At 44.6% G+C, this 17005-nt stretch overlaps 2 protein-coding genes across 2 annotated transcripts; one reads left to right on the plus strand and one right to left on the minus strand.

Moving 5' to 3' along the window:
* Window positions 1-3163: 3163 nt before the first annotated feature.
* Window positions 3164-5796, minus strand: LOC139070136 (GTPase IMAP family member 4-like). The gene is made up of 2 exons (XM_070551825.1): window positions 5677-5796; window positions 3164-4684 (listed from the first exon to the last, which is right to left on the minus strand). The coding sequence occupies exons 1-2, from the start codon at window positions 5717-5719 to the stop codon at window positions 3591-3593; spliced, it is 1137 nt and encodes a 378-aa protein (XP_070407926.1). The 5' UTR covers window positions 5720-5796; the 3' UTR covers window positions 3164-3590.
* Window positions 5797-14919: 9123 nt separating this feature from the next.
* On the plus strand, window positions 14920-16689 carry LOC139069851 (GTPase IMAP family member 4-like). Its single transcript, XM_070550984.1, has 2 exons — window positions 14920-15071; window positions 15354-16689. The coding sequence occupies exons 1-2, from the start codon at window positions 15029-15031 to the stop codon at window positions 16385-16387; spliced, it is 1077 nt and encodes a 358-aa protein (XP_070407085.1). The 5' UTR covers window positions 14920-15028; the 3' UTR covers window positions 16388-16689.
* The last annotated feature ends 316 nt before the right edge of the window (window positions 16690-17005 follow it).

A 17005-nucleotide genomic window follows, 5' to 3' on the forward strand; every position in this document is an offset into this window, starting at 1 on the left:
TTTACTGCCCAGAGGATGATGCAGCTCATGTGCCTTGGCTCGCATACAGCCATCCTCATTTGTGTTCACAGAAAATGGCGCAACAGAGGGAGGTGTCATGATCATGTAGTGAGGTACTGCTGAGCTCTGGCCGGCAAATGAAAGTCAACATTGGCCGTAAGTTTCACTTTTGTAAACAGATCCAGCTTAGATGGTAAACTGGAGTGATGCAGAGGTCCAGGAGCTGCTCTCTGGTAGAACTGAAACTCAGATCACCAGAGGCTGCACAGGGACAGTGGACATCTTTGAGAGCAGCTTGTTAATAATTAACGAGCGCAGCTTCGATTGGAATAAAAAGCTAATTATGTCCAAAATAAATGGAAGACAGCGGCCGCAGTGATCGCCTCCATAAGCCCTTTATGACGCCGTTGTGTATTTTTTGTAAAAGAGACATGATTGTACCACATTGCTGCCACAATTTGACCACTCTTAAATGAACAAAGACTCCCAGAAGTAGGCCTGATGTTACGGCAAATTGGCAACATTGATTTCTAAAAAATGCTTAAGAGAGAAAAATAAAAGCTGTCTGAAACATCATTTATAGATATCTGAAAATGTCATCTGGTATCTGCTTTAATTTTAATTTGCATCAAGAGTAAAAAAAATAGCTAAGATGGATTTTGTTTTTAATTTTCTTTAAAAAATGGGAAAAGAAAATCTGATGATGATATTCTCGTGGAGGACACGAGCTAGAGGATCGTACCTGCAGAAGACTCTGGCATGAGAAAGTTTGATTTAAAGAGATGATCTAGGGTTTTTTAATACAGTTTTGTCTTTGCTGGTCAGACCGTTAAACATCAATAAACTCATGGAGTTGCAGTATGGCTTTGTTAGTAATTCCATGGGAGGCTGGCAGGTTTTCACAACACTGAAAATGATTCAAACTTGTGAATCTCTTTATTATTTTTTTCTTTGATGGTTTTAAACCAACCTGCTTGTTTCATTTTCCAAACTCCCCTTGCCATAGTTGCCATGGAGACCAAGCTTTGGTGGGACTGTTGGAGGGAGGGGATTTTTGTTTAGCTGTAGTAAATGTTTGTCTCAGACAGATAGAGCTGGTTCATCTCAGTGGAAAACACCTGAAGTTCACCAGGTTCACGTAACTGGTTTTAAAATAGATTTCCACTTGTTTTTATTTACATTTTATAAAAACATATTTTATCCTGACATCAGCCACCCAAGTTCAGAGTTATCCAACCTTGGTCCTCCAGGGCCACCGTCCTGTATAGAGGTTTGTCTGCTCTAACGAACCTGATTTTAATCAGCAGGTGATTGACAGACTTCTGCAGAGCTTGGTGAGTGACTGAACAATCAAATCAATTATGTTGGAGCAGGGAAACAACTAAAACATGCTGGATACTGGCCCTCGGGGAAGGGAATGGGTGACCATTAAAGTGCATAAGTTATAGGAATATGAAAGCAAAAGTAAAGCTGTAAGTGAAAGAGAAAGCAGTAAAATGTTACCTATAAATGGGGTTGTTTATCACAGGAAGGGAGGAGGGAGAGCGGAAATCTGCTTTTAACTGCCTGTTGGAGGAAGCTGTTCTGTAGACTGTTAGTCCTTTGATAAGACTTAAGTTTTTTACCAGATCATTCTGTTAAACTGCTGCAGGAGAAAAGCTTTAATGACTCCTCAGACGCAATCTGCAAACTTAAAGGGTTCTAGAATTAAAACGTTCAGCAGTATCTCAGGAGATAGAGCAGGTTGTCCAGGAATCAGAGGGTTGATCCCGGCTCCTGGCAGAGAATACTTGTGTCCTTGGGCAAGACACCATTCACCTTGGCGGCTGATGGTGGTCAGAGGGGCTAGTAGTTCATCACCAACACTACATTAAATCGAATAAAGGCCATTTTCCTTGTTACTGAATTTAGGCAGCTGAGGGTTTCTGGTGTACCAGAAAGCCTGAGCTATATCTGACCTGCTTTTAAATGCAACCAAATAATTTAGTAAAGGCCATGGAGAAACGGTTCAGTCTGAGAAACGCTGGAATAACACGTCACACTAGACACACACACTTAAATGTGTATTTACCAACCCAATGCCCACAGTGTCAGCAATATTTAAACATTTTTATGAGCAATGGTAACCGCAGATTAATGCTAGCCCGAGCTACTGCTAACGTTCTTGTTGGACAAGAGGAATGCAACAAAAATGAATGTCAGAGCATCGGACCATGATCTCCAGTTTTTGCTGGGGCGGTTTGCAGCCCAGTTTGAAGCAGCTGGAATGAGAATCAGCTCCTCTAAATCTGAGACCATGGTCTTAGGTTTGAAAAGGGTAGAATGCCTTGTCCAGGTCATCGACGAGGTCCTGCCTCAGGGAGAGGAGTCTTAGTATCTCAGGGTCTTGTTCATGAATGAGGGAAAGATGGAGCAGGAGATTGATAAGAGGATCGGTGCTGCATCTGCAGTGATGAGGGCGTTATACCAATCTGTCTTACAAAAATAGCATGAGGTGATCAGGAAACAGTGTGAGGCGATCTGTAAGCTACACATAAACACAGCTCAGCACAAAAATGGCGGTAGTGTTTAACATTCTGTTCAGTTTTATTTTGTCAGACTCTAAATCAGGAAATAGTTGCAGGCAGCAAGACAGCAGCCAGGACGCTCTTGAGCAGTCAGTGACTCCACCCCCTAGCCAATCAGCGGCCAACAGTCATGAGGCTGGAGCGAGTCAGAGCACTAGGAACCACGAGGAAGCAGGAACAGCAGAGGGAAAGAAGGGAGAAATACCAAACTGTGCTGTTGGAAAAAGCTGCCAGATCGAAACGCGTCCACCCAATTCACACCGAGTATAAAAAAGGCCTAAATGTGACTCGTCTTGCCCTAGGAGTTCACCCTGTGGATGGGTTACAGGTTGGAACACAGGCAGCAGTGGTTTTCATAAAGGGATAAATACAAAAATAATAAAAACATGTACTCCCATGGGTGTTTGGCAGGTTTTCACACTAAAAATGATACAAACTTGTGAATCTCATTATTATTATTATTATTTTTTACTTTGATTGTTTCACAGTTGATCAGCATTGCAGAGATGTTGTAGAGATTTTTGCAGCCTAAAACATAGTAGAGAGAAAAACATTGCATCAGAATTTCTGCGGGAACTCAGACAAGAAAACAAAAATTAAGCACAGAAACTTTATTTTATATTGAACTTCTCAGTCCCCAGACTAGTCCTCCCTCTTTCTCTCACGATTTCTTATTGTTTTCTTCACTTAACCTTAAAGTTTCTATAAAAGCATTGCTGTCTAGAATGATTGCTTCGACCAATAATTACAGGTATAAATTGAATCTTCATCTATGCTACAGCTCAGCTTAACTGGGGTTTAAAACCCTTTGAACTTGATGGCTTAGAGTGATTAACTAAAGCAAACAGATCAAGAATTATAATCAACACAGAAACAAATAAAAAGCAATAATATAGACACAGATAAACTCATTTATGAAAGGTTTTTTGTAACGTGAATGAGTCAGTTATTTGTTTACATCATTTGAATCATCAGGCCTCATTTAAAATACTGTTTTGTTAATTTGATTTTGTTCACCAACTTTCAGAACTTTTTCACAAAAGCAGCTGCTAATGCATTCCCTAAACTGACTGCTGTATCATGGATGACCTTCCCAAGCCAGGGGAAGAAACCAGAGCTCTCAGCTGTGTTACGGGCTGCAGCTTCATGCTGTCGCTGCACCGCATCTTTTTGTTCTTGAATCTCTTTCTCATGCTGTTCCTTTAATCTCTCCATCATGGCTGCCATCTCCCTTTCTTTTTCCTCCCTTTCAATCCGTCTTTCTTCCTTCATCCTTTCCCATTCCCTTCTCCTCTCTTCATTCATATTCTCTTTCTCTATCTTCCTCTCCTCCTCTCTCTCCTTCTTCTCTCTCTCTCTTTCAGCCTGGAGTTGCTCTTGAATTTTCTGCATTTGCTTATCATACTGTTGCTGCACTTTTCTCTCTATTTCTTCTTTTTCTTTGCGTATTTTCTCCTCTTTCTCCATCAGGATTTGTCGTTTCTTCTCTTCGATCTCCCTCTCAGCCCTCTGGAACATCTCATTGGTGTAGTGGCTTCCTCCGTTCTTCTGAACTATGTTTCTGATTTTCTGCAGCAGCTCGATGACCTGAGGCTTCTTATCCTTCAGCTTGTTGTTGAAGACGTGATACTGACCGTTGCATCTACACACGAGTTCCTGTAGTTCTGGACTTTGTTGCAGGAATTCTTCAATAGTGGTGTCATCCAGGTTGTCCCCATGAGTGAAGAGAACCATGCTGTATCTGTTTGCAGCATCTCCAAAGATTTCTTGAATCCTTTGCACCGTCTGCTTTTCCTCATCGGTGAATCTGGTCAGAGAGATGACCACCAGGAAGATGTGGGGTCCAGGAGAAGAAAAAGCGATGCACTGACTCAGATCCTTTGTTGTTTTCTCTGAACCAAATCTGGTGTCAAACAGACCTGGAGTGTCGATGACAGCAACCTTTTGACCTCCCACCTCACCTGTGCCTTTAGAACAATCTACAGTTAGAGATTTAGGACTGCATTTGGAGTCAAAACATGATTGACCCAGGATGGTGTTTCCAGTGCTGCTTTTCCCAATCCCAGTCTTTCCCACCAAAACAATCCTCAGGGTCTCATTGTTGGTGAAGATGGTTGCTGTTGCAAAGAAAAGGTCACGTATGAGTCTCAATATGAATCTATATCACACAAAATCAGCATGTGAGTAGAGAACTACAGCTAATAATGTAATATAATTATATATTTTCCTTCAGATGATCCAGATTTTCTTGTCATTGTTTAATGTGACCGTGATGTCAGATTTTCTGAAGCCATTTTTTGCACGTCTTTCTGTCTTTGAGTTGGAATTAAATATTTCTATTAGCCCCAAAGTTCTTCTGGCACCAGGAGACTTTTTAACTGTGAAGAAGTCAAAAGTCTGAGGCCAAAAATAAAACCACTAAACTGTTAAAGAGTGGCAGGTATGATGTAACACAACATGTTCTGTGACTGCCAGATTTATTTCATCTTTATATAGTTTCTTTGTTTCATTATGTGTAGTTGTACATGCCACCCACAGATGGCGTTGTAGTCATAATGTGTAGCATAAGAGGAAGCTCAGATGAAAATAATGCTGCATGTATCATCACTAACCAGGAAACGTTTCGAAGAGATGGAAGATGAAAGAATTAAACAACTTAAGTGCTTTTAAAAGAAAATATTGTCTTATTTCTGTATTTTATTATCTAATGAGTGTACAAGCATTCAGTATCAAGATTTCTCTTTTATCAAGAGTTAATAGTTACTTTTTTATGCGTTTATTTTGAGTTTTCTTGTGACAAACAAACAAATTCACCAGATTTGTGGAAACCACTGGTGTCTGGATGTGCTTTACGGTAATTAAACTATCCTCCAGAGACAGTGATGCTGATTCAGATTAGTGGAGCCTCGTAGATGTTTAAATAAAAACATTGGTTTTATAAAATACATTTAGTCACTAAAAACAAAAATTCAAAGAGAATATTTCCTTAAAAACAACAACCAAAAAAAAAAACGTATCATAATCCAGTATTTCTAAATAATAATAAAAACTGATCTAAATTCAACAAGAGAAAAAATCATAATGCAAGTTAGAGGAGACAAGTTCTTACCAGGGTTGTTTCCCCAGACATTGTTGAACTGGTGTCCGTCCATGATCGGGTTACAGAGAGCAGAAGGGAGAGTGAGGCTGAATAACAGCAGCTCTGTTGCAGCCGTTCTTATACAGCACGCGCGCGCACACACACACACACACACACACACACACACACACACACACACACTGTAAAAAAGAAAGTAAAAGCATGCCTTTTCCTCCTCTACCAGCATTTACCGGAAACTCTTCACTAAAGTTTTATGTTTTGCAGATTCTGTCAATATTTTAGGATCAGCAGGGGTTTTCATGAAGGGATAAAATTAGAAATAAAGTTTATGAAGAGGTTTCGTTCCCATCTGAAGCTTTTTGTGAAATAAAATCTGACTCTGTCGTCTGTTTGGTTGACAGAAATAAACTCGGGATATTTGCATGAATCTATGGGCCAAATTAATTCTTACAACTTATTTACTGAAAGAGAAAGAAAACCTGCTCATGTCATTTTCTAAAACCACTCTTGCAGTTGTTGCCATGGAAACCAAATTTTGTCTCGTAAGTCATAAAGTGCAAAAGGGCAGCAGGAGGGGGGATCTTTGTTTAGCTGTGGTGGATGTTTGTCTCAGACAGTTGGGAGCTGTTTCCTCTCAGTGGAAAAAATCCATCAGTTCCCAGGTCATGCAGGTCAAGTAGGCAATGTTACCGCTTTTCTAATTGAGTTTCACTTATTTTTGTTTACATTTTATTAAAATCTTAAATCATGAGATCAGTCACCCTGGTTCAGGGGTATTCAATCCCGGGTCTGGAGGTCTGGTATTCAGCACTTTTTAGTTTTGATTCTGTTTCAACACATCTGATTTCAATCAGCAGGTGATTGACAGGCTTCTGCAGAGCTTGATGGATACTGGCACTCAGGGAAGGGAGTTGCCTACCCCTAAGGCACATAACTTACAGGAATATAAAAGAAAACATAAAACTGTAAGTAAAAGAGAAAGCAGTAAAATGTTATCTGCAAATGGGGTTCTGTATCACAGGATGGAAGGGGGATAATAAGACGGGCTTTGTGGTGAAGGATGACCTGCTAGCTCAGGTCGCACTTCGACTCTTGGTTTGGTGGCTTGGTTTGGCCAGGAGGAGTGTCTGGAGTGTCGGCCGACAGCCTGTACAGGTCCGGTACCTCGGTGTTCCGACTCTGCTCCTGTCCAAACTTGTCGGTGGGGCATGGGTCGGAAGTCGGGTGGCGGGAAAGTGGCCGCTACACAGGTGGAGAGTAGGGGAACTGCTAAGAGGGGCCGTGGAGATTTGTCGCCGGACACAGTGGTGGGGGATGGATCGGTTAAGCTATGTCAGACGGGTGGAGTTGGTGCATTGAGTTTGGTCGTTTGCTTGAGGGCTTGGGACAGGGGAGGATTTTCCTCCTCCAGTCCTCTTCGGTTGTCGAAGGAGCTGAAGGAGAGGATTGGGGATATGGTGGATGCTGCTGATTTGCAGAGTGGGGTTTTGTCAGTGGTTTGTCGCACAGAGGCTCAGTATGATAGGGCGCTTCAGCTTAAACAGTTTTTGGACATGGAGGTTGTTGTGTCAGTTCACGGAGAGGCTTTGGGGGTTCAGGGGGTGGTTTATAATGTTCCCAACGATATTTTGGAGGCTGAGCTGTTGAGCGGATTGAAAGGGGGTACGTGATGGCGGCGTGGAGGCTGGGCTTTAACGCTCGGGTATCCACCCTCTTATTGTTGTCTTTTGGCGACAAGGCGTTGCCTGACCGTGTTATGCTGGGCTATTTGTGCTATTCTGTTCGACCTTTTGAGAAGGCTCCTTTACATTGTTTTTGATTTCAGAAGTTTGGGCATGTGGCTAATGTGTGTGTGGCGGACAGGAGATGACGGAGGTGTGGGGGCGATCCTGAGGGTCGTCAGTGTGGGGAGGATTTGTGCTGTGCGAATTACGGCAGAGGGCAACAGGCTGCTTAGGGTTGTGTGTTTTATTGAAAGGCCATAGCTGTGGAATCTTATCAGTCTGAGAATCGGGTGTCCTACGCTGAGGCGGTGCATCGGATGGGCAAGGGAGGTGGCGAGGGGGTTGTGGGAGCTGGTCCACGATGCGTGGCTCAGTCTGCTGGGGGAAGGATCGCTGAGACGGGGGAGGCTGTGATTGTGGGAGATAAGAGGCGGTTTCTGGCCTTTTTGGTTGAGGCAATGTGGAGGGTAAAGATACTGGTGAACAGTAAGTCAGATGCGGCTAGGGAGGTGACTGCTGCAGCTGAACTGCTGGGATTTGATGGTGTCAATCCCAGGGAGGTTTAGTAAGCCACCTGGGTCCGGGGGGGGGGGGAACAGGAGGGGTCGTGGATTAGTTTTGGAAGGAAGTTTAGAGCGGAAGGCTAATCTTTTATGATGTTTTGTATCCTGAAGTGGAATGCTAGGAGTCTAGTAGACAATGGGTAGGAGTTTAAGAAAGCCATGGAGGACATGAAAGAGTGACTGGATGTGATTTGTGTCCAGGAGACGTGGCTGAAACCGTCCTTGTATTTTAGGCTGTATGGTTATGTGTGTGAAAGGTGGGATAGGGTGGGTCATTCAGGCAGGGGCTGAACCACATTTCTCAGGGAGGGGCTGCAGTATCGCCAGAAATCAGTGAACACGGTTCTTGAGAGCGTGGTGGTTGAGGAGTGGACTGATTGTGGGGAGGTGCAGGTGGTGAATTTTTACAACCCAGTTGGGGGCGTTAGATTGCCAGGCTCTTAGGGGACTGATATCCGGAGGTTCTTCCTCGGTTATATGGGTGGGGGACTTTAATGCTCATAGTGGGTTCTGGGGGACTTGTCGTACTGGCGGGAATGGCAGGGTGTTGGATGAGTCTGGGTTGGTTGTACTGAATGACGGCAGCCGTACGTGGTTTAGGGGGGATGGTCTCTGCTCGTCAGCATTGGACTTGACGTTAGCTTCGGCTGACTTGGCCGCGGTGGCAAGTGGGTGGGAGGTTTTGAGCCAGCTTGCTATGGAGAGTGATCATTGTCCTGTGCTGAGCATATTTGGTAGGGGTGTGGTGGAGGGCTCTGGCTCTATGGCCCTTGGGTTTAATTATAAACGTGCTTGTTGGCCCTCGTATAGACGAGAATTGGAGGATGCCATCTGTCGGCTGAGAGGGGCAGACGACATAGATGACTGGTATTCTGCTGTTTCAGTTTACGTGCGGTCGGTGGCGGAGGTCCATATTCCCAGGAAGCGAGAACCTGTTGGTCGGTCTATGGTCCTGTGGTGGTTAGAGGCTTATAGTCTGGCTATTCGGGATATGATTAGGGCTTACAGGCTGCTCAGGAAACACCCAGTGGAGGCTAACACAGTTAGGTTCAAGAGGTTGAGGGCGGTGGCTTGGAGGGTTGTAAAGGACGCAAAGAAGACTGGTTGGCGGGATTTCTGTAGCGGATTGGGGCCCCATACTTCTGTGCGGTCATTGTGGGGCATGGTCCGCAGGATGTCTGGGGCAGGGGTACAACGTGGACTTCTAGTGCTGGATGTGGGGGCACGTCGGCGGTGGGGGATAAAGAGAAGGCTGATGTGCTGGTTGCACATTTCCAGAGGGTTCACAGTTCGGCGAATATCATGGATGAAGACCTTGTTCTTAGACAGGGATTGCTGAGTGGTTTTATAGGTGATTTGTGGGGAGATGTGGACAGCCAGAAGGACTTGAATCTTTTTTTCTCGATGGATGAGCTGCGGGCTGCGGTCCGTTTTGGACAAGACACTAGTCCAGGGAGGTATGGTCTGGGCTATCCACTGTTCCAACATACGGGAGATCTCTTCCTCGAAGAGGTCTTGTCCTTGGGTTCTGGACGGTTACCCGCAGAATGGTGACGTTTGGTGATTGTGCCTTTCGTTAAACCGGGGAAGCCCCCTGGAGCCCCGGATTCTTATAGGCCTATTGCTCTGACTTCTATGGTCTGTAAGGCAATGGAACGTTTTGTCTCCACACGGCTAGTGTATTTCTTGGAGAACTCAGGTTTTGTTGCCCTGAGTCAGAGCGGGTTTCGACGGGGGCCGCCCACGATGGACGCCGTTGCCCCGCTTGATTTGGATGTTTGGACGGCGTTGGCAAACAGGGAGGCGATATTGGCTGTGTTTTTAGACATTGAGAAGGCATATGATATGTTGTGGGCGCATGGGCTCCTGATGTCCCTTTACGATGCAGGGGTACGAGGAAGGATGTTGCGCTGGATAGGAGTTTTTTAAGGGGTAGGACGATCCAGGTGAGGGTGGGTTCCACTCTTTCGGAGTCGGTTGAGGTTGACAATGGGGTGCCTCAAGGCAGTGTCATCAGCCCTGTCCAGTTTAATGTCCTGGTTAATGGAATGTTCGTCTCCTTGGCAGGTGGATTTGGTAAGTCTCTGTTTGCCGATGATGGCACTTTCTGGAAGCATGGTCAGAACCTTCGTTTTGTCTTTCACAAGGTCCAGGAGGGGTTGGACGGAGTGGTGGCCTGGGCTCGGAGATGGGGCTTTCGGTTGTCCTCGTCCAAGTCCAAATTTATGGTTTTTGGTTTTGAGAGGACTGTGCCTTGTGAGGGTTTGATGTTAGGTGGGCAAATGCTGGAGCGAGTGTCATGCTATAGGTACTTAGGCCTGTGGTTGGATGACAAGCACACGTGGGGGAAACATGTGCTTTTCTGTAGCCAGGTGTGGTCATGTGCTGAATATCTTGCGTTGTCTGGCTGGTACTTATTGGGGGGCTTCCAGGGACACCTTGCTGCAGGTTTATAGGGGCATGATTAGATCGTCCTTGGACTATGGTTGTCTAATGTATGGGATCTGCAGTGCCTAGTACCCCCAAGCTGCTTGATGTGCTGCAGGCAGCTGCCTTGCGGGTGTGTAGTGGGGCATTTCGAACTACCCCTGTGGCTGCCCTCCTCGTTGAGATGGGTGAAATGCTGTTGGAGTTCCATCACATTTACTGGGGCAATGCTATCTGATGAAGGTCAAGGGTATGGGTACGGATAGCCCGTGTTCAGAGCTGTTGGTCGGTCACTGGGAGTTTGAAAAGGGGGGACGGGTGGCTAAGGGTGGCTTTCCTGAATGGCTGAGGAATCAGGCGGTGGGGCGGGGCTTCCTCGACTGGTCGGTTCGCTCCCATTTGGTGTGGCCTGAGGTTTTGCCTTGGCTACTGCTGGTCCCTGGAGTGGACCTTTCTTTTGTGTCTCGACCACTGGATGGTAGGGGGGCAGGGGCTTTAATGGATTTTATGAGGGTGGAGCGGGGTTCGTTCTTGCACCTCTATACTGACGGTTCCAAGGATCCTGAGAGTAGTAGAGTGGCAGTGGGGTTGGCTGTCCCTCTTTTGGGGTTTGGTTCAGGTTGTTGCATAACAGACAGCTGTTCTGTAATTGTAGCAGAGTTGGTTGCGATATTGTGGGCCTTGCAGTGGGTGGCGGAACATCGGCCGACGAGATCTGTGATTTGCTCTGATTCTGCTGCTGCTCTTGAGGCATTGGTGGGGGGATTCTCCAGGTCTAGGTCTGAGTTACTGGTTAGAATCAGGTTGATGTTGCACGACGTAGTTGCTTTGGTGTGTGAAATTTGTTTTGTGTGGGTTCCTGCTCGTGTGGGGGTAGAGGGTAATAGAGGGCCGATACTTTGGCTAAGGGAGCACGTGGGATTAGGAGCGCGTGTGAGTGTCGCTTGGTGGTGGGCCAGATGGTGTTTGACCTGTGGCACACCTCGTTGGGTGTTGGGGCTACTGGGAGGGCTATTTATTGGGCCATTCCCATCTGGACCGGGTCGGCCCGGGCCGGGTAGCGTAGGTTGTTTACATATCTGGGTGGCCTGGTATTTTTCCGGGCCAACCAAGGCTCATTCTCAGCCCTCTTCTCGAGGGGGTCTGCTTCAGGCCGACCAGGGCCAACACACCCACTGCTGACAGCAAATTCACACCTTCCATTAGAGCAAGCCTCTGATTGGTGGGTAGAATCAGCCCACATGGGCTTAAGGCAAGGATGTGTGGAATCAACCGGGCCAGGCTGGGGCCGACTGGGGCTACCCGGCCCGGGACGACCCGGTACAGATGGGAATGGCCCATATGATCTGCAGCATTGGGTATTGGTTTCTGGGGTTGGCCATCCTAGCGGGAGGAGAGACTCTGTGGTATTGACGAGGCTGAGGTTAGGTTGAGCTGTCTTCAGGGGATTTCCTGATAGTGGGGAAGCACCCTGTCATGGATTTAATCAAGATGGTTTGTGCCAATGTGGGGTGCTAGAAACAGTAAAACATGTTTTGCTGGAATGTCCCGATGACTCTGTCGAGAGCAGGGCCCTGTTAGGGTTTTTGGGTTCTGTGGCGGTAGGGGTTTTTTGTTCGCGAACCTTGTTGTGGGCGGAGGATGGGTGGTGTGTGGGCGCGCTGATGGCTTTCTTGCATCAAGTCGGTGTGTTTGCGAGGGTGTGAATGTCGTTGGGTAAACTGTAGGTCGCTGTGGCAGCAATACGCCAAATAGGCGTCTAGTCTGCCTTAGGAATGAAGAAGAAGAAGAAGAAGAAGAAGAAGAAGAAGAAGAAGGATGGGAGGAGGTAAAGAGGACATCTGCTTTTAATTGCCTGTTGGAGGAAGCTAGTCTGTTGACTGTTAGTCCTTCAATAAGACTGAAGTTTTTTTTTTACCAGATCATTCTATTAAACTGCTGCAGGAGAAAGGCTTTACTGACTCCTCAGAAGGAATCAGCACCCTTGAAGGGTTCTAGAATTAAAACGTTCAGCAGTAACTCAGGAGATAGAGCAGGTTGTTCAGGAATCAGAGGTTTGATCCCGGCTCCTGGCAGGGAATACTGCTGTTGTGTCCTTGGGCAAGACACCATTCACCTTGGCTGCTGATGGTGGTCGGAGGGACTGGTGGCACCAGTGTCCCCCTGGGCAGCTGTGACTACATTGTAGTTCATCACCACCAGGGTGATTCTATAAGACACTATATGGAATACAGGCCATTTACCTTGTTATTGAATTTAGGCAGCTGAGGGTTTCTGGTGATCCCTAAAGTCAGTACACACACTCAGGGTGAGGCGTCCTTCCAGTATTATGTTCCTCGCCTCTGGGATGGGCTGCCAGAGGACCTCAGGGCCGCAGAGAATGGTCATGTTTTTAAGTCGTGGCTCAATACCCATCAGTTTAAGTTAGCTTTTATATAATTATTTACTATAGATTTATTTCTCATTTTACATGATTATATTTTATTGCTTGCTTTGCATCTTTTACATGATTATATTTCAGCATAGTTTCATTTTTTAATATTATTATTTTACTGTCTATATGATTTTATTTATTATTTATTTTCTTACTTTTGTCATTTATATTAGCTCTTTTATTTTCATATTTTTACTCATTTTAATCCAGTGCTTTCTCTGAAGGGGCCTTCTGCCCCGGGGGCAGTGGTCGACTGTAGTTTCCTGGGCACTCTACAAGTAGTGTTTAAGTAGAGGTGGGGGCTTATGCTCTCCCTCCTCTTAGCGCCCTGACTTAGTGTGGAAGACCTGATGCTGCTGGGGCAGACGGCTCCTCCGATGGCGTTTCCTTGCCCCTTACTTGGCTCATCTGGACTCAGCCGAATATAAATTTTTACTCATGTGTGTGTGTGTGTGTGTTTAACAGAATAATCTGGTAAAAAATTTAAGTCTTATCAAAGGACTAACAGTCTACAGACCAGCTTCCTCCAACAGGCAATTAAAAGCAGATTTCCTCTTTACCTCCTCCCTTCCTGTGATAAACAACCCCATTTATAGATAACATTTTACTGCTTTCTCTTTCACTTACAGCTTTACTTTTGCTTTCATATTCCTGTAACTTATGCACTTTATACAGTAGGGGTCGCCCATTCCCTTCCCCGAGGGCCAGTATCCAGCATGTTTTAGTTGTTTCCCTGCTCCAACATAATTGATTTGATTGCTCAGCAACTCACCAAGCTCTGCAGAAGTCTGTTAATCACCTGCTGATTAAAATCAGGTTCGTTAGAGCAGACAAACCTCTATACAGGACGGTGGCCCTGGAGGACCAAGGTTGGATAACACTGAACTAGGGTGGCTGATGTCAGGATAAAATATTTGTTTATAAAATGTAAATAAAAACAAGTGGAAATCTATTTGAAAACCAGTTACATGAACCTGGTGAACTTCAGGTGTTTTCCACTGAGATGAACCAGCTCAAACTGGTCTGAGATAAACATTTACTACAGCTAAACAAAAATCCCCTCCCTCCAACAGTCCCACCAAAACTTGGTCTCCATGGCAACTATGGCAAGGGGAGTTTGGAAAATGAAAAAAGCAGGTTTTCTTTCTTTTTCCATGTGAAAACACTGCTGATCCTGAAATATTATCAGGATCAGCAAAACATCAAACTTTAGTGAAGCTTTTCCTATACAAATGGTGATAGAGGAAGAAATGGTGTGTGTGTGTGTGTGTGTGCGTGCATGCGTGTGTGTGTGTGTGTGTGTGTTAATGTTTTTAAATTGTTATGGGAATTTGGAGTCATTTTGTAAAGCACTTTTTAGTGGCGCTTTATTTGAAAAGCGCTTTATAAATAAAATCTGACATGGTGTACCAGAAAGCCTGAGCTGTTTTCTGACCTGCTGTCAAATGCAACCAAATAATTTAGTAAAGGCCATGGAGAAACGGTTCAGTCTGAGAAACGCTGGAATAACACGTCACACTAGATACACACACTTAAATGTGTATTTACCAACCCAATGCCCACATTTATTTATTTAGGAGGGACAACTTTCAAAGTTGGTAGCTGCCAAATACATTGTCCTCGCTGTACAATCGTTACGACCCTGATGTGTGATGGAGGATGTGAAGGAGGTGAAACATAAGATGTGCAAAGGAGGGCAACTTAAATGTTTTATTTGTAAGAAACCAAACAAACAACAATACAATATTTTAGCATCAGCAGTGGTTTACATAAAGGGATTAATACAAAAATAACAAACATGTTCTCCCGTGGGAGGCTCACAGGTTTTCACAACACTAAAAATGATACAAACTTGTGAATCTCATTATTTTATTTTTTTCTTTGATTGTTTTACAGCTTGAGTAAAACTTGTTCAGTTTGAAAACATTTTTGTTTCATTAGAAAAACTGGTCTTAACGTAACACTAGACTTAAAAGGCTGTATAGCTTCTGCAGGGTGCTGATCTAAAGTAAACGTTAGCTTTTCCTGTAAATGATGCAGAACAGTTGGTTTCACTTTCAGTTTCTCTCTGTGTCTCTCTGTCTCTCTCTCAATCGCTCTCTCTCTCCTTCTCCCTGGTGCAGACTGTGGGGTTGTATAAAGGCTGCTGCTGCAGACCTGCTGCTACCTCTCCTTCAGATTCAGTCTCCACTGCTACTCCCTGTAGTCCCGTCATGGACCGACACCAGTTCAATGACTTCAAGGGAGGCAACTTTGGTGAGAACCATTTGGAATGTGTTTGTTGTGTTGATTGATTAATTTTTGTGTCACTCTTAGAATAGTGTTTAACACTTTTCACATCACTGTAATGTGAGTGTGTGTCTATTAAAATCAGAATCTTGTGTGTGTGTGTGTGTGTGTGTGTGTGTGTGTGTGTGTGTGTGTCTTAAATACTGCTAAGAGCATTTTTGGTTCTCATTCTCTGCAATTTTTAGCTTAAGTTGTAGCGGTAAATTCATTCTTGTGATAGATTCTCATCAACACTTTTTGTTTTTACAGCAACCACCTTTACAAACAATAAAGATCTGAGGATTGTCCTGGTGGGAAAGACCGGGGTTGGGAAGAGCGCCACTGGGAACACCATCCTGGATCGGAAGTGTTTTGAGTCCCTGTGCAGTCCCACATCTCTGACTGTAGAATGTGCTAAAGGCACAGGTGAGGTGGACGGACAAAAGGTTGCAGTCATCGACTCTCCAGGTCTGTTTGACACCAGGTTTGTTGAGGCACAAACTGCTAAATTTTTGGGCCAGTGCGTCTTCTTTGCTGCTCCTGGACCCCACATCTTCCTGGTGGTCATCTGTCTGAGCAGGTTCACTGATGAGGAAAAGCAGACGGTGCAAAAGATTCAGAAAATCTTTGGTGATGCTGCAGACAAATACAGCATGGTCCTCTTCACTCATGGAGACTCCCTGGATGACACCACTATTGAAGACTACCTGGCTCGCAGTTCAGACCTACAGGAACTCGTGAAAAGGTGCAACGGTCAGTATCACATCTTCAACAACAAGCTGAAGGACAAGAAGCCTCAGGTCATCGAGCTGCTGCAGAAGATCAGAAACATAGTTCAGAAGAATGGAGGAAGCCACTACACCAACGAGATGTTCCAGGAGGCTGAGAGGAAGATCGAAGAGGAGAAACAACGCATCCTAAAGGAGCAGCAGGCAAAAATACGCAAAGAGAGAGAAGAAATAGAGAGAAAAGTGCAGCAACAGTTTGAAAAGCAAATGGAGAAAATTAATCAGCAATTGCAGGCTGAGAGAGAGAGGGAGAGGAAGGAGAGAGAGGAGGAGAGGAAGATGGACAGGGAGAATATGAATGAAGAGAGGAAAAGGGAATGGGAGAGGATCAAGGAAGAAAGAAAGTTGGAAAGGGAGGAGAGACAAAGGGAGATGTCGGCCATGATGGACAGATTTAATGAACAGAAAGAGATGGAACTCAGACAGCAAGAAGAAAGGATGAGATCTCATTATGAGGAAATGGCCAGACAAAGTGCCGAGAGGCATCCTTCCTTTTCACCCTGTAATATTCTGTAATTCTTCGTCCTGCAGCCTTTTAGTTTTTACTATTATGTAATCCGTGTTGATTTTGCATCCTATTTTCACCTTATTATGATTAATGATGTCTGATTTTGTTTTAGCTGTTTTCAGATTTGGGCGTTCTCATCATGTTTGGAGTTTTTCTTATTAGATTATTTACTCAAGTCTGTGAAACAGCTTTGTGCTGCTTTAATGTCTGTCTGGCTAAAAACATCTGTCCTTAAGAACTTTGTAAACCAACAGTACTTACTCACATCCCTTCAATGAAACAGACTAATAAAGTTAAAGTGTAAAATTCATTCTTTTCTGAGTGTCTTTATATAAAAGAGTTTTTTTTATGCTGATTGATCAAATAAATAAATAGAAAATTCAGTTTTTATCCCAAGAATATTTCAGCAAGTGACCTGCAGGGGGCCTGAGGTCAACCCAAACCACTCACCCCACTCAGCAACATTAATGAAAGAGTTAAAGTTCACCTATGTTTGAACTTTTTATTTATTTATTTTTTTACTTTAAAAAATTTGGCAACCATGAATAAACTATATAGGTCAATGTGATTTTTAATGTTATTTTACCCAAAAAAATTCATAAAGGGGGTGGCACAGTGGTTAGAGC

This window comes from Nothobranchius furzeri, chromosome 5 (assembly GCF_043380555.1).
Source record: "Nothobranchius furzeri strain GRZ-AD chromosome 5, NfurGRZ-RIMD1, whole genome shotgun sequence".
In the NCBI taxonomy this organism is placed as follows: Eukaryota; Metazoa; Chordata; class Actinopteri; order Cyprinodontiformes; family Nothobranchiidae; genus Nothobranchius; species Nothobranchius furzeri.

What these genes read in the sequence shown, in the direction of transcription:
- LOC139070136 (XM_070551825.1), bottom strand. Translation starts at nt 5,719, where the DNA reads ATGGACGGACACCAGTTCAACAATGTCTGGGGAAACAACCCTG. An exon ending in TGTCTGGGGAAACAACCCTG is followed by an intron (nt 4,685 to 5,676) that starts GTAAGAACTTGT and finishes TCTTTGCAACAG; the next exon opens with CAACCATCTTCACCAACAAT.
- LOC139069851 (XM_070550984.1), top strand. Translation starts at nt 15,029, where the DNA reads ATGGACCGACACCAGTTCAATGACTTCAAGGGAGGCAACTTTG. An exon ending in CTTCAAGGGAGGCAACTTTG is followed by an intron (nt 15,072 to 15,353) that starts GTGAGAACCATT and finishes TTGTTTTTACAG; the next exon opens with CAACCACCTTTACAAACAAT.